This window comes from Propithecus coquereli, unplaced genomic scaffold, assembly GCF_000956105.1.
Source record: "Propithecus coquereli isolate 6110/MARCELLA unplaced genomic scaffold, Pcoq_1.0 Scaffold67, whole genome shotgun sequence".
Lineage (NCBI taxonomy): Eukaryota > Metazoa > Chordata > Mammalia > Primates > Indriidae > Propithecus > Propithecus coquereli.
The window spans coordinates 4,931,096-4,948,289 of record NW_012152729.1 but is presented as its reverse complement, the minus strand read 5'-3'; the positions used below and the strand labels follow the sequence as shown (position 1 = coordinate 4,948,289).

The 17,194-nt window shown below is 39.6% G+C and overlaps 1 protein-coding gene across 1 annotated transcript in view; it reads right to left on the bottom strand.

Moving 5' to 3' along the window:
* Positions 1-2,829: 2,829 nt before the first annotated feature.
* The window catches only part of NAE1 (NEDD8 activating enzyme E1 subunit 1), a 25,074-nt gene continuing 10,709 nt past the window's right edge, over positions 2,830-17,194 (bottom strand). Inside the window, exons 7-18 of the mRNA XM_012660460.1 lie at positions 16,791-16,853; positions 16,332-16,395; positions 15,921-16,012; positions 13,387-13,446; positions 13,163-13,296; positions 11,251-11,326; positions 10,927-10,966; positions 8,831-8,917; positions 8,245-8,337; positions 5,778-5,892; positions 5,644-5,693; positions 2,830-3,066 (exon numbers count right to left, since the gene is read on the bottom strand). Coding sequence (XP_012515914.1) covers positions 2,957-3,066; positions 5,644-5,693; positions 5,778-5,892; positions 8,245-8,337; positions 8,831-8,917; positions 10,927-10,966; positions 11,251-11,326; positions 13,163-13,296; positions 13,387-13,446; positions 15,921-16,012; positions 16,332-16,395; positions 16,791-16,853 — 984 coding nt within the window. The 3' untranslated portion in view covers positions 2,830-2,956. The remainder of the gene's footprint in view (positions 3,067-5,643; positions 5,694-5,777; positions 5,893-8,244; positions 8,338-8,830; positions 8,918-10,926; positions 10,967-11,250; positions 11,327-13,162; positions 13,297-13,386; positions 13,447-15,920; positions 16,013-16,331; positions 16,396-16,790; positions 16,854-17,194) is intronic.

Below are 17,194 nucleotides of genomic sequence, written 5' to 3'. Positions count from 1 at the left end.
CTTGCTCAGGCTGGTCTCGAACTCCTGAGCTCAAACAATCCGCCTCAGCCTCCCAGAGAGCTAGGATTACAGGCGTGAGCCACCGCGCCCAGCCTTAACTTAATTTTTAAAAGAAAGATAATTTATACCTTTTAAAACCAAATGTCGTAAATTGAAACTGACACGCACACTACCTTCTTTTCCTCCTTTGTCTTTTTTATATTCTTTTTCTTTACTGTATTCTTACAGGTAAAAACACAAGGATTTTTTGCAGATAACAGAAAGAAGCCTATCTCACTTACAGGTTTTACCTCGTCTACTCCCCAAAACAGTACTGTTAACTCTAATTCAAATTTCAGTAAGAAAACTAGCTAGACATTATTCTTTTACCTGACCTAGAAAACATTAATATCAAGAGCTTTTTGAAATTTAAATATTACCCCAAAGTTTCAGAACGATAAACTGCTTCTGTGCAAGGCTGGAGGGACTGAAAATCCCACCACTAATTCTTGTCACCACTAAATTGTTGACAATATATACCCAGCTTGTAATTATAAAGTCCTTTAAACTAGGAAAGGCAAGGGAGAAAGGGCAAATTTTGTTACAATAGTTTCAATGGATTGAGAAATAACAGTCATTCGGGTCCCAGAAAACGCAGTGAGGGTACCAGGAGTCAGTTCTCTCTACAATATTAACACCCCCGGAGTCAAGAGATTGGAGCATAAATCCCACCGCCTTACCCTACAAGGTAACAAACACACCATCTTTCCCAAGAGGAAGGCCAACTGCGCCCTACTTCCTCAACTTCTGCCCAGTAACGGCATGGCGTGGCTCACCTAAAGAGCAAGAACTCCTTTCGAGAAGCTCAGGTGGTCCCCCCAGACTCTCCTCGGCCAGGGTTCTCAAGACCTGCGAGGGGCCAGGGCGCGGGTCCGTCCGGAGGCCCGCGATTCAGCGGCCGGAGCAATCAGCCACTCAACAGGCTCTCCCCGCGCGGGTGACGTCGGAACACCCCCGCTCTGAGAAGTTACTTCACCTGTGGTTTCCGCCCCTTCCACACATCAAAATCACCTGGGGAGACACCCGGGGATTCGCAAGGGCAACAGGGGTCGAGAACAGCCAGGCTCTAGACGGCTGACTAAATGGCATGTGACAATTCTCTCTCCCCACCAAGGGCAGTGAGGACTGCAGACGGGGTCTGGTATCTGCTCGGGAAGCCCCCGTTCCCCAAGCTCAACGCATCCCCTCACGTGGGGAAAGTTAAGAAAGGGCCGGAGGAGCGGTAAGGCATCCTAGCCGCTGCGAGGGCGGACTTGGGCAGGCCAACCGCAACCCGCCTCCTGGGAGGCGGCGGTCGGAGTTCCCGGGTGAAGCTAAGGCAGCGACGAACGCGTGGGAGCAGAGGCCGCGGCCTTTACCCTCAAGCCGGAGCGCGCCAAGCCAGGTGCCCGCCCTTTCTTCCTCGCCGCTCACCTAGCACGACGCCTGACAGGGTTTCCGGCCCAGCGGATCGGGCTCACTTCCGTGCGGCTGGTGCGGGACTTCCGGTCGGAACGCAAGCCCCCACGCGGTGTCTTAGCTGGGACCTCTGGTCCCCGACGTTTCCAAGGGTCTTGAGGTGGAGGGAAGTCACAATTTGAAGGGGAAATGTAATCTCACCGCCCCCGGTTTTCGAGGCCTCCTTCCCTCCGAGGGCGTTCGCCCCAGAGTTTGCTCCGGGGGATGACAAGGCTCCATCCAGCTCCGGGACGGTGGCCTCGAGGCACGTGTGGGCCGCGCAGCGTGGGAGACCCCAGCCCGTCCCTCACCCCTCTCCCCGAACCTTCCTAACGCATTTCACCCTGTCCCCTGCGCGAGCCCTTTTTGCCTTGTGTTGGGCCTCCCAATGATGGATACCCCGGCCCCACAGATGCAGCCAGCCTTCCACACCAGGTGGCCTCAGTTCAGTCCGGGTGTACTTCCCCCTGCCTAAACCAAAGGACCAGGGCTCCTGGGTGTGTCAAGTAGGGCCAAGGCCTAGCCTTGTCTTGACGGTCCTGTCCCTTGCCTCCTCCATAATAAAAATTCACCCCACAGGAATGCTGGGAGAGGAAGGGCAGTGCCTGCGGTGGGAAAGGTCAGTTCATACACTGAAGAACAGCCAGGGAAGGGCTTGACTCATCAGGGTCCAAAAAAGAAAAATCCTTGTGAAGCACACTCTTGGCAAATCTAACAAGCTCTTGCTTAGGGGACACTGGCCTCATAGACTGAGGAGCAGCCAGTTGAGGAGCATTAAGGTACTGAGAGTCATGCAACACGTTCCTCAGCCATAAATAAATCCACTCGAAACTGGGCACTGTCCCCACTTCTGGATTTTCACTCGGTTTGTGTCTACTTGTTAGTTTTTTGGTCCTCTGATATGCTGGTGAATGCTATTAGTCCAATGTGATTATTCTTTAAAATGAAATTTTAGAGTATGTAAACTGGATGGAATGACCCCATAAAATTTGAAGAAGTAGATGTAGGCAGCAAAACCTAAGTTAAGATAACACCCCATACAAGGGGATGGTCTTGTTTTCCGGTAAAACTACACATCCGAAAATATTTGTCTTTTTAGATTCTATTCGTTTTAACAAGTAATGATGGTCCTAAAATGTCCACAGCTAAAATCTACACATGACTTAAATTCATTAAGATGGTAAGAAAAAATTTTTAAGCTATTTCTAATGAAACATAAGAGGTTTCTATGATTAAGTAACTTTGAAATGGCAAGCCAGTATTAATGAACTCAGTGAGAAATGGACTGCTTTTATTCTCTGCGAAAATGACTGCTTCTTTTCCCCCTCCCCACTAAAGAACAAGACTACATTATTACAAATGAAAAAAATGTTTATTAAGGAAACAATTTAGCAGCTCTCCTTTAGCAGAATTTTACAGACTAAAGCACAACCTGAAGGCAAGTATATTTTCAATCAATAAGCTACACAGGGTGCTTACCCTACAACTGGAAAGTTGCAGAAGTTTGTGACATGCCACTATAAATGTAAGTATTATTAAAAATTACAAATTGTTTGGTGATTATTTTGATAACCTCTTGAGCAGCAGCTCCTGCAAGGAAAAAAAGAAAAGCAAAACTTTGAAGAGTAAATTTCAAGAGCTATATAAAAATACTTAATTCAATGAAAGAAATCTTTTCTTTCCCAAATCAAAGGTGTTTGATAGTAATCCACAACAGACACAGTTACCTTACTGCTGCAGTCCCCAACCCCCCAGGCAGAGGACCAATACTGGTCAGTGGCCCATTAGGAACCCCACCACACAGCAGGAGGTGAGCAGCCGGCAAGCCAGCCAGTGAAGCTTCATCTGTATTTACAGCACTTGCGTCACCACATAAGTTCCACCTCCTGTCAGATAGTGGTGGCATTAGATTCTCATAGGAGGTGGAACCCTACTGTAAACTGCACTTGTGAGGGATCTAGGTTGTGTGCTCCTTCTGAGAATCTAAAGCCTAATGATCTAAGGTGGAGCTGAGGTGGTGATGCTAGTGCTGGGGAGTGGTTGCAAATACAGATTTATCATTAGCAGACAGGTTTGACTGCACAATAAATGTAATGTGCTTGAATCATCTGGAAACCATCCCTCTCCAGGTCTGTGGAAAAACTGTCTTCCATGAAACCGGTTGCTGGTGCCAAAAAGGTTGGGGACTGCTGCCGAGTCAAACAAAAATAAAAGACTACAATTCTCTATAACTATGTTATTGAAGGAAATCTAAATAGTAGTATGGTTGATCAAACTTTTTAAAGGATACACACTGGCATAAAAGATTCTCAAAGGACACCCCTTTGCTGCATTTGAATTTTACCTTATGTCTGTTTTACTTTTATAATAAAAGAGAAATATATAAATGTATTTGTAACTTAGAAGAAAGGATCTATATTAAATACTGCTAGACTGCTAAACCTACTCAAAACAAACAAAAGAAAAAGCAAAAAATTACCAAGAAAAAAAATTCTGCATCTTTTGTAACTTGAAGCTTTCTCTTTCCCAAATACTCATTAACAAAATTTGAGACTCAACTATGCACCAGATATTGTCCTAGGCACTAAGGATATAGTAGAAGAAAAAAGAAATCTATTCACCCTCGTGCTACTTTTTAGCAGTGAGAGAGAGAAACAAATAAAATGTATAGTATTTCAATTGACCAAAAGTGCTAAGGAGAAAAAGGGTGATATGAATACGAAAGATAAGGGGCTCACTTTTAAATAGAGGAGTCAAGGATGGCCTCATTGGGAGCCGCAGAGGTGCCTTGAAGTGAGGGGATATAATGGCATTGTGCAAAATGAAGTAAAAAAACCTTCAATTTATACTTTTTTTCTCATATAGGCAAGACATGCAGTCATCCAACCTCTTTGGCTGTGTCTCTTCTTAGAATCTGCACTGAATATGAATAAATAATATTAAATAACTTGCCCTTTTCTGTGAATTGGCAGTTTATTTTGCTATTTCGGCAAAAGAGACTTGGTTTTAGTCTCTAAAATTTAAAATAAATTTTCCAGAATCAGGCTTTAATTTGGATTTGCTTACAAGGTAGTTTTCTTAGGTCTGTATCATTCATTTATATCTTGAACACTCTGAATATTAATCAGACCTGGATCTGCCTTCAAAACATTAATGACTTAGAAGGAAAATGTCACAAGCAAATAGCTCAGTGTATGAGACATCAAAGGCAGGAGAGTAATATTTTTGGAGAGGTATTATGGACTGAATGTTTGTGTCCTCCCAAAATTCCTACGTTGAAATTCTAACCCTGGTCAATGTGATAGTATTAGGAGGTGCAGCTTTTGGTAGATACTTAGATCATGAGGGTAGAGCCCTCATGAATGGGATTAGTGCCCTTATAAAAGAGGCCCCAGCAAGTTCTCTTGTCATTTATTCCACCACGTGAGGACACAGTAAGAAGAGAGCTGTCTCTGAACCAGGAAGTAAGCTCTCATGAAACCCTGACCACAGGAGCACCCTGCAGACTTCTAGCCTCCAGAATAGTGAAAAATAAATTTCTGTTGTTCGTAAGTATATGGTATTCTGTTATAGCACCCCTGACTAAGACAAGGAGGAAGCCAAGTAAGGGAGGGAGGTAAAGGAAGTTTTTATGAAAGATGGTATTTTTGAATTAGGCCTTGAAGAACAGGTAGGTTTTCAACATGTAGGAAATAGAGGTTTTTAAGGCAAATGGATCCAGAGGAGCAAAGATCTAGGAGCAGGAAATCAATGGGCATTTCTGGGGGAAAACCAAGTAACTTGATAAAACCAAGGCTAGAAAGGATGAGTGGAATCAGAACACAAGGTCTTCAATGTCAAGCTAAGGTCCCTGGACTTGTTTTCTGAGGCCTGTTGTAGGGTGTATATATGTACTGGTGGGGCAGAGGGTTAGCTGAGGGACACAGTCAGAGTTATACTTTAGAAGGATTAATGACTCTTCAAGAGTTTAAGATGGATGGCAGTGGGAGAGATGGAAGGCAGGGAGAACAGTATGGGGGCTACTGAATAATCTTAAACTTAATATAACATCCTGCTTCACTGACCTAATTAAAACAGCTAAAATAGCCAAGACAACAAAACCTTATATTAAAATAGTAACTGTACTATGTAACAACAGCTGACAGTCTTCTTGGGTATGGAACTCACCCCCCAAGAATGCAGCAATGGTGTGTGGCTCAGCAGCTCCATATCGGCAACTACAAGAAAGGATGGAGACATGCATTTAGATTAGCCTTAGGATAGGCAGGGTATCTCTCTTATGTGCCCTAAAAGATACTTACAATTCATGGACATAATCATCTTTCACCATTACGGACAAACCATATTCTTGAAGGAAGCCAGTGAGACAAGACTTCAACTTTCCTATATCATCTTCAACTTGATAGTTAGACACCCCTAAAAATATAAATTTTCATTAAAATAAATGTCATTCAAAATTATGGCTACTTCCTTTATTTAATCCAGTTTCAGGTGTTGTAGTCAAAACAGGTATGAAACTAAAGACAAAAATAATGGAAGTATGAGACAAATATATGGAAATATCACAAACTTATAAACAAAGAGACCAACTAAAACCTAGTAAAAATTCAAGTTTGATAAGTCTTTGTCCACTGCTTCATACCCAGTGTCTAGGAGAGTATCTGGCACATAGTTAGTGCTCAATAATTATTTGATAAAAGAGCTGAATGAAAAGGAATATCCTATTTATACCCTTTATACAGATTAATGGTCTTAGAAGTTTGAGGTTAAAGTGAGCTACGATTGCACCTCTGCGCTCCAGCCTGGGTGACAGAGTGCAACCCCATCTCTAAAAAACAAAAAAATTATGGTCTTTATTGTCCATTTCTAACAGACTAAATGACACTGAGGACATAAAGCTATAATAATAGGTAACATTTACTGAGCATTAATAGATGCTGGACATTGTTCTAAGTATTACTATATATATTTAAGAGACAGGGTCACTATGTCCCCCAGACTGATCTTGAACTCCTGGTCTCAAGCAATCCTTCTACCTCAGCCTCTCCAGTAGCTGGGACTATAGTTGTGAGCCACTGCACCCAGCTTCCTTATATATATTAATTTAATCCTCACAACACCCCTATGATGTGGGAACAATTATCCCCATTTCACAGACCACAAAACTAAGGTAAGCCAAAATTATTTAACTCATAAATAGCAAAATTAGGATATAAGCCCAGGCAATTCTTAATGATTAAACTGTAATGTCTCCAAAGGTAAGCTATTATTACTACTGGAAGGAAAAATAAAATTAACACGATATTCAGGTATTACAAGAAAAAAAAAAATCGTTTTTTAACCCCTCTGGTTTAAAAACTACTATCACTACTCTTCCTCATAATAGTACTACCTACCCTTTACCAAGCACTTACAAGGTGCTAGGCAGTGTGGTAAGTGCTTTTCATACATTGTATATTTAACCCTTACAATCCAAGAGTAGATACTATTAGGGCCACTCCATAAGTGAGATAACTGAGACGTGGAGGAAACTAGTGACTTACGCAAGGCCACAGAGATAGTAAGTGATATAGCTTGGATCGGAACCGAGGTTTAAAGTCTCCCACAATTACTCCCCAGTAAACATCCCCTTCAGGCCCTCGTGTAATGCCCCCCATTCTTAATCTAAACTGGCCCTAAAAAACCAATAGAACACAACGTAAGTGATGCTGTGTGACTTCCAAAGCTAGGACATAAAAAACCTTGTACCTTCCACCTCGGTCTTTTGGAATGTTAACTCTGGAGGAGCCAGCTACCACGAAAGAAGTCTACCCTAATACTGGCATGTTAAAAGGAAGTCCAAGCTATCCATGTGAAGAGACACACCTGATCAGCCTCCAGCTGTTCCCACTATCCTAAGATGCCAGTCACGTGAGTGGAAACGTCTTCTTGGATGTCTAAGTCAAGCCTTCAGAATGACTCCAGCCCCAGTCATTATGCAACTGCATGAAATCCCTACTCCTCAATGAGAGCTACCTAACTGCCAGTCAATCCACAAAATCACAAGGATAAATTATTTTTTTAAACCACTAAGTTTTGAGGTGGTTTGTTCTATAATACACAATCAAAATACCTTCTAATCAAATACTAATAATACAAATTAAGCAATATACATTTGGTGTTTATTCCTTTTTTTCCTTCTGGTAAGCTTGTTCATTAAGACTATAAACTCTGGGGACGTACTTCATCAGTTGGCACAATAGGTTTTATGACACCCCTAGAATGTGTTGCTATGCAATAATCCTGCAAAATTAAAACTATAATCAAGAATAAAGATATTCTGAGCAATCACATATCTTTGAGATTATGCCAATTCTCCAATGACTACATGTACAGATGATAAAAAATAGATACTATACAAAGAAATCTCTACATCATCAGAGCTCTGAGTTCAGAAGTCACTAGCATACTTCTTGTGGCTTTCCTATTCAACTAAATTATACCCAGTGTGAGTTTTAGTAACAAGCTATGGGAACTGACAGAAAAAAAAGCTTGAATCCTTCTGTAAGCATTCAACCAACATTCCCCTGCAATAGTTTAGAACAAAATACTAGTTGCAGACAGTTACTTAAAAAACAAATGGTAGTGCCTCTCTGGGGAGAACTACATGTAATTTGTTTACAATGTGAAATTCAAGCACAGACACCCTGAGAACACCTTAACATTCAATTCAATTTAAATGTTTATTCAAGATTTTATTATATTTGGTAATTCAATTGCTATTCTTACCTGGATATCTACCATGTTGTTTATGAAATCTATCAACAGCCCGTAACATTAAGTACAACACTATTTCATTATCTGGATTGTCCATGCTGGAAACTGAAAGGAAAAACAAATTCAGTATGATTTGGGTAAGTCACCACAACATATAAACAACAAAGGTATGAATTTACTATATACTCAAGTTTCAGGATATAAGACAATGTTACCACAAACTTTAAATATGTTTGTCATGATAAAATAGAAAATAGTAAATAATAACAAAATAAGAGATACATTAAAATATAATCCAGTGGTCCTATGGACTATTAGCTGGAGTCACACAATTTCTACTAAAGTAGGAAGATGCTGACTTTAACATTTATACACATGATACAACAGACACAATGACCAAAATATGATTTTAAGTACATATTTTTATAATACATAAATCATAATTACTTAGATATATTCACAGAATAAAATTAGAGTATAAATGTTTACATTATCTTTTATATTATCACTATATACTCAACACTAATATACACAAAATATTTTCATATCTTTTAAATTAATTAAAATTAACTTAGCATCAGATGGCTAGTATACTTACTAATTTCATCCTTGTTAACCGTATCCAAACCATATTCTTCAGCTAAGGATCGACATCTTACCACTCGAAGAAATGCAGAATTGCTGCCTGAACACAGGAAAGACGTTATGGAATTTATGGTTGTGACAGGTGAATATTCAGAATCACAGGTCACTTTAGAATAGGAAATTTTGTGTATACCCTTCACAGACATGGGAATGTGAAGAAATGTCTTCTATTTGGCTCTAATGGTTTGCAGAGAAGGCACTAGAGCACAAGTCACCTTAAATTCGTATCTGTGACACTATAACCAGTTCAGCACTGAGTAGAAGGTGATGGCACCTCTGTGACAATCAGTTTTCAAGTGTAAAATGGGGATAATACTGTTTACCTTTTAGAGTCGGTCTGTGGATCAAATGTGACAACTGTATAAACTGTATAACTAGCACAATGCCTGATATGGCTCAATATTAGTATTCATCATTATTATGGATAAGTAGTCCTAAAGGAAAGAATGTGATATATTGTGCTCTTGGTATACATTTAAGGATTTTTTTTTTTAAAAAAAACTTTGGGCCGGGCGCAGTGGCTCACGCCTGTAATCCTAGCTCTCTGGAAGGCCGAGGCGGGCGGATTGTTTGAGCTCAGGAGTTCGAAACCAGCCTGAGCAAGAGCGAGACCCCGTCTCTACTAAAAATAGAAATAAATTAATTGGACAACTAAAAATATATAGAAAAAATTAGCCGGGCATGGTGGCGCATGCCTGTAGTCCCAGCTACCCAGGAGGCTGAGGCAGGAGGATCGCTTGAGCCCCGGGGTTCGAGGTTGCTGTGAGCTAGGCTGACGCCACGGCACTCACTCTAGCCCGGGCAACACAGTGAGACTTTGTCTCAAAAAAAAAAAAAAAACCAAAACTTTGTATTATGGAAATTTTCAAACATATCCCAAAGTAGACAGAACAAAATAATAATCCCTCAAATAACCAATATCTAACTTTTAATTTGGTATCATATCATCTTTTTTTTTTTTTGAGACAAGAGTCTCACTCTGTTGCCCAGGCTAGAGTGCCATGGCGTCAGCCTAGCTCCCAGCAACCTCGAACTCCTGGGCTCAGGCAATCCTTCTGCCTCAGCCTCCCAAGTAGCTGGGACTACAGGCATGTGCCACCATGCCCGGCTAATTTTTTCTATATATTTTTAGTTTTCCGGCTAATTTCTATTTTTTTTTTTTTTTTTTTTTTTAAGTAGAGACAGGGTCTCGCTCTTGCTCAGGCTGGTCTCGAACTCCTGAGCTCAAACAATCCTCCCGCCTCGGCTTCCCAGAGTGCTAGGATTACAGGCGTGAGCCACCGCGTCCGGCCTTGGTATCATATAATCTAACAGAACAAACACTAATGCAGAAACAAGGTTCAAGATTAGTAGTGGAACAAAACCCTATAACTGAGCCTAAACAGGCATTATGGAAAAGTCATGAAATGGAAAGCTTGGATAAATGTTATTTCAAGGAGGGGGAGCATGCAAACTATAAAATTCTACAAGAACTAGGGGCAGTAGAGTAGCTACAGGGAAAAAATCTTCAGATGGCATGTAAAATAGATTTTTTTATTATTCTGAAACTGACTCTTAAATAAAAGAAAATGCTTTTGGCTTACTGAGGAGTTACTAAGAAGACTGTAAGGAGCCTAACTACTCTGAAACTAGACAGTAAAATTCTTATAGCCATTTAATACAGATCAAAATGAATATTTAAACCAATATTGTAAATGTATATATGACTTAAAACTTCACACGCAAAGTCTTGAGACAAAAAAATTTCCCAAATTACTTAAAATTTAAAAGCTGAAAACAATTCTGTATTAATGACAACTTTCAATTAATTGACCTTCATGCCTTTTTAGCATTGCCATAGGTAAGTATGCTGTACCTCTGACCCAGTCTTAAAATACTTTCTCCATTCATGATACTATGAGAGAAAAAAACCTTACCCAATAATTATGTATCTCTATATCATTTAGACAATAGAACATTTAAAATTTCAACCATTTAAAATTCCTGGGAACATTCCCTGTGGCACATTTTTATCAAGCAAAACAAGGAAATTAATTCAAAGGGACTTACAGAGTAATTTTAATTCTTTCTCTGAAATGGACTCTGGTGCCTGTAAAGAGATAAATGCAGGTTTTGCTCCAGTTTAAAAGAGAAGATTAACGGAGGGTGCAGCACAAAGCCAATCACTGTGAGATGGGGAGGCTTTCTCCAAGAGCTCGGAGAGCACTTTAAAAACACCTTGCCTTCCCATTAGGCAGGCAAGCGAGGGCTTCCGCTAAAGCAGCACAGAATCAGTGCCATGCCCTCTATCTCTAAACACTTTCTGGATGGAGTTATGTGCTCAGGCCTGGATGGAGGCGTGCCGTCAAAGGCACAGTGTGCCCAGCAGCTTACCTGGCCGATGGACTGCAACAATTTGGCAACGTGATTACCCACAGCAGCAGCATCTTTCTTTGCTTTCTCACGGTAACTGGAAAAGAACAAAAAGCTATTATTAACAAATTTTAAAATTAGCAACATTGAAATCATCACCATGAAATAAAAAATTTCCTTCCTTTTCATGAAAAAATACAGGTCTGACAACATGTATCCCTCTAGGAGAGCAGTTTTTAAGTTGGGTGCCGCTAGAGGGAGCCTGGGTTTTAGTGGGCTCCGAGTCTCTCACCAACACTGGAAAGAGTCCCAGCCACTCATAGGTGCTGCTGGTAGCATTTCCTTGCCATTTGCACATTTCATATGTTGTCAGACCTGTATTTTTTCATGAAAAGGAAGGAAATTCAAGGAGGTAAGTTGTGTTCCTCAGTAACATATTTTCTCAGATCCTCTGTTAGAGAAGCCTACTGAAGACCACAGCTTATCTCCTTGAAGTCAAGTCTGAGGAAAGTTAAATTAAAACTGTCCATCTCCAAATTCACATAAAACTTCTCTTTCGGTATATTTACATTTCATCCTCTACAAATGATCAGTGTTTAATCTGACCTCCCAAGTAAGGTCATATTTCTATCCTCAATTGACCTTTCCCAAGTTTTTTTGTTTGTTTTAAAGATGTGGAGGCTCACTATGTTGCTCAAGCTGGTCTCAAACTCCTGGGCTCAAGCAATCCTCCCACCTCAGCCTTCTGAGTAGCTGGGATTATGGGTGCAAGCCACCACAGCCAGCTCTCCTTTTCCAAGTGTTATGTAGTTGAACTCAGGCTCGGACGACAAACCAAGATTCTTTAGATGGTGATGGCGATGAAGAGTACAATCTGCCTGGGGAACAGAGATCTCTGTGACATTATTTGGCCCCTGAGGAAACCAAGCCGACAGCCCTGGATCCATCAGCACCATGCCCCAACGACACAGAGGTAATATCCATTGAGACCCATCACTACAACAGTCTGTCTGGGTTCAAGTTAGCGATACCTGCATAGCAGATATCTATCTATAGTCATAAACTCTAAAAATTATGTTGATGATAAAAAAATTCATCAAAACTAAAGCCTGGCTGGGTACAGTGGCTCATGCCTATAATCCCAGCACTTTGGGAGGCCAAGGCAGGAGGATCACTTGAGGCCAGGAGTTTTTGAAACCAGCCTGGCAACATGGTGACACTCCTGTCTCTACAAATATATATATTAAAAAATAAAAAAATTAGCCAGGCATGGTAGCATGTGCCTCTAGTCCCAGCTACTCAGGAGGCTGAGGAGGGACGACTGCCTGAGCCCAGGTGTTCAAGGTTGCAGTGAGCTATGATCACACCACTGACTAAAAAAAAAAAAAACCCTAAAGCCTTCATAGTTTTAAGTTACAAATAAAAGGAAGTATAGGGCCATGGCTAAGAGTATAGGCTCTGGAGCTGGGTTTCATAGGGTTCAAATCTTGGTTCTGCCATTATCTGGCACTGAATAAGTTACCTTTTCTAAGCCTCAGTTTCCTCACCTGTAAAATGGGGACAATAACAGTAACTCTCTCCCAGGGCTGTTGTGAAGCTTATATATATACATTAAATTAGTTAATATATAGAATAGTTCATAGCACAGAGTAAGTGATCAAATGTTAAGTTTTATCATGAAATACGAAAGAAAAAATCTGCCTCCTGGGGATATACAGTAACTCTCTCTACTTTCCACTCAATTTTGCTTAGAACCTAAAAAAACAAAAATCTATCCCCCCCCCAAAAAAAAATCTGTTCCCTAAGTTCTTTAGCTTATTTTTAAAGCAATAAGGTTATAATAAACTTTCATTTGATTTCTGATAGGGTGATAAGATGCTTATCTCTTAATGTAAGATTTTGTCTGTTATACAGTTTAAAAACAGTGACTTACACGTTTTGAAGTTTTATATATTTGCTCGAATCTGCAATCATGTCAGGAATTGTACCTCGAACAGGTAAATTTCCTTGACCCTCTTTGGCCACAAATTCCTTTAAGGCACGAGCTAAAATCCAAAATGATGGAGTCTAAAAGAACAGGAAAAAATTAAAATTATGTGGCATTTTATTTTGACCCAAAGGTTTGGGCAGCACTATTTTTACTTTTGTTGTTGTTACCTGTTTGGTGATATTTATGCAGCAATCATCATTAAATATATCTTCAATACTGCTTGGGATCTAACAAGGAACATAAAACATTTAGTTATACAGTATTAAGAATTTGTGCATCTTTTCTTTTCTTTTTTTTTGAGAGAGTCTCATTCTGTTACCAAGACTAGAGTGCCGTGGTGTCATCCTAGCTCACGGCAACCTCAATCTCCTGGGCTCAAGCAATCCTCCTGCCTCAGCCTCCCGAGTAGCTGGGACTATAGGCACACGCCACCATGCCCGGCTAATTTTTTCTATATATTTTTTAGTTGTCCAGCTAATTTTCTTTCTATTTTTAGTAGAGATGGGGTCTCGCTCTTGCTCAGGCTGGTCTTGAACTCCTGAGCTCAAACGATCCACCTGCCTCAGCCTCCCAGAGTGCTAGGATTACAGGCGTGAGCCGCCGCACCCAGCCCGCATCTTTATTTTCAATGCTCTCTCTTCAAATAAGTTCTTTGAATTCTCAAATTGTAGTCAAACATAAACTTCTCATTTGTTTAAAGTCTTATTTAGAATCAGCACCATATGAAGATTTGATGGGGAAACAAAGAATGGAGGAAAGTCCTCCCCTGCCCACTGTTGTTAGCATTAAAAATCTATTCTCTTATATCATAAATGAAGTAAAGAAGGAGCCCAAGTAAATCGTTTTATATAGTTATAGACCCTAATACCAAGCCAGATTTGTAGTCCTTCATAGTCTTCTATTTTGTCCAAAATTTGAAACCCTCACACCCTTTAGTGACTGTTGAGACAACCACACTGACAAAAACGAAGTAGTTAAATTAAGTAATTTTATTGCTAACAAGATCATCATACATTAATAAAAACTCTACTAATTGTAGGCTTTGATTCTACTGTTGTGTGGGAAAAAGAAATTTCTCAGTGGTAACCTCCTAACTGGTCTCTCTCCTTCCACTCCCAGTCCCCTACATTCTATTCTCCTTACAAGTGTCAGAATAATCTTTTAGAATACTAAGTGGATCATTCCACTCCCCTGCTCAAAATGCTTCAGTGGCCGCATGCAAGGCCCTGTTATGGTCTGGCCCTTTCTGCCTCTCCAAGTTCAAAGCCCTCCCACCACTTTCCCCGCTTTTCTCTTCACTCCAATCACACTGGCTTTCTTACTGATCCTTGAACAAAGGTCAAGCTTCATCCCGTGTCAGGGCCTTTGCACGTGTGCTTCCTCAGCGTCAAAAGCTCTTCCACCAGATACCTGCAAGTCACTTCGCTTAGGCTTCTGCTTAAGCAGATCTCTTTGGGAGTCTCCTCAGCCCCCTATCTAAAACTGCCTCCCAACCCCAGACCCCCTCTTCCCCATCATGCCCTACCTCTTTGCTCTGCTCTAATTTTGTTCACAGCAACTGGTACATTTATATGTTTAGTTTACTGTCCCCCAACCACTAGAACCTTGGTTTTAATTGGGGTAAATTTTATATTCAGTGAAATGCACAGACCTTAAATGTACAATTCAATGCATTTTGATAACTATACATTTGTATTTTTAACCATCATCTAACTATAGAAATACAGAAAATTTTCATCACCCCAGAAAATTGATTCACAAAGCACATACTTTTAATCACTTAGCAACACCGCCTCATTGTCTCCAAAAAGCTGGTAATGATAGTTTAAGTGTTTTCCTAACTTGAAAGGCAGCACTGTTGCTGTTTTAAATCATAAGAAAATTCTAACTTAAACTATCAGGTATGTTATTCCAAAGCTCTCCCACAACCCACTGGTCAGACTTTAACAACAAAAAGCATCTGAGTTATCCTCCAAACAATTGTTAAAGTATATAACGTCATTAAGAACACCTTCCATTATATCCAAATAATTACTGTCAGAAGCAAATGCAGGGTAACAAAATTTAACTTTTCAGGCAACACCATTTTGGACCTGCAAAATATCACCTTCATTATATAATTTCTACCCCCAAGCTGTTACTATTCACAAATCACGTACTTTAAATAATGTCTATATATTATTGAATCACTATCATATGTTGAAGCACTGACATCATTTTAACAGGGACAACACAGAATCGTAAAATAAGATTCAAGCTATTTTATATCAGAGATATTTATTTATAACTATACATTTAGGAAATATTAACTTAAATAGGCTGAGTGTGGTTGTTCATGCCTGTAATCCTAGCACTCTGGGAGGCCAAGGCAGGAGGATCACTTGAGGCTAAGAGTTTGAGACCAGCCTGAGCAAAAGCGAGACGCCATCTCTACTAAAAATAGAAAAAAATAGGCAATCATGGTGATGCTTGACTATAGTCCCAGCTACTCAGGAGGCTGAGGCAGCAGGATCGCTTGACCCCAGGAGTTTGAGGTTACAGTGAGCTATGATGACACCACTGCACTCTACCCTGGGTGACAAAGCGAAACTCTGTCTCAGAAAATAAATAAATAAATAAATCATTATAATCAACTATTTCACATCTGAAGACTTCAGAAAACAACTTGCTTATATAAATCCTTCAGCAAGTCTTCTAATACCTGAGTTATATTTAGTGCTGTGTTCACATTTTTAATAGCTTCTTCAAAATTCTCTTCATCTTCTGGAGCCCCATTTTCATTCTTTAGAATTCCTATTAAAATAGGAAATTGTTAGCAAACAAATGCCCTTTTCTTCTCACTCCTCTATTCCCCCAACATTATAGAAATAACCTTGTCAGATTCTGCAGGGAAGATCAGAATAATGAACCTTAAGAAGAAGCATGGTTCATCGATAGTTCTTCTTACAACTATACAAGGAGTGGCTCTTTAATCTCACCAGAGGATAAGTAAAATAAAAGCTCAAGATGGCATCATCTGACAAAGTTGTTAAAAGAAATCCAATAAACATTTGCTTTAAGCAATTTTCTTTTCAAACTTTATACAATACTTAATCACATCCCATAATATTACCTTGTCTAATCAAATCTCTGAAGTCCTCTTTTTCTTTATACGTTTTAGGTATTCGTCCATTTGTCTAAATTGGTTAAAAATTTTAAAAATCTAGTTATAAAAACTCAAAATATGGAAATTGAGAGTCCAAAGTTTCCCCCATTTGCTACATGAGATTTCATCAACAAATATATACCTAAGTGAAATCTGAGGCTCACCTGACAGAAAACAGAAACCATGGGCCATTTATCTACATTCATTCCCCACTGCCAGTTTCATCATGACATTTATTCAAATTTCATTTTATTAATAAATACCAATATCAAAAGAGGAACTGCTAGATTTAAATTTTAAAAGTATCCATTTACCCTATAATCCTATAGGGAAAAAATTATTCTCCCATTGCCCTCCAAGGAAATCTTTAGTAATAAATTGAAAACATAGTCACATATAGAATTTCTTTTTGAAAAAAGGACATACTTCACTATACCACTGTGCTAAATATTTAGCTACGATCACAATCCATGGAGTATGGCTATGGTCCTAAAAATGAGAGACAAATCAAAGAAAATGTCAGTATCAGTTAATTCTTCACTATATCAGTTCATTTTCAACAAATTCAACAATATTTATGATCTCTTAATATATGCAGAATAATGAATAGAGGAAAATGAACTAGACTAATAAAAACTGCTTTATAAATTTTTCTAGAGGCAGTATCCAATTTAACCCTGATATGTCACGTTTATACTATAATTGCCTCCATTTTACCAGCAAGAAAACAGTCTCAAAGACTGCCACCCAAAAACATAGCTTGAATCTCTTGATTTCAGATACCAATCTTAGAGTAAAAAAGATCCTTTCTGTGTTTTCTGATGAACCAA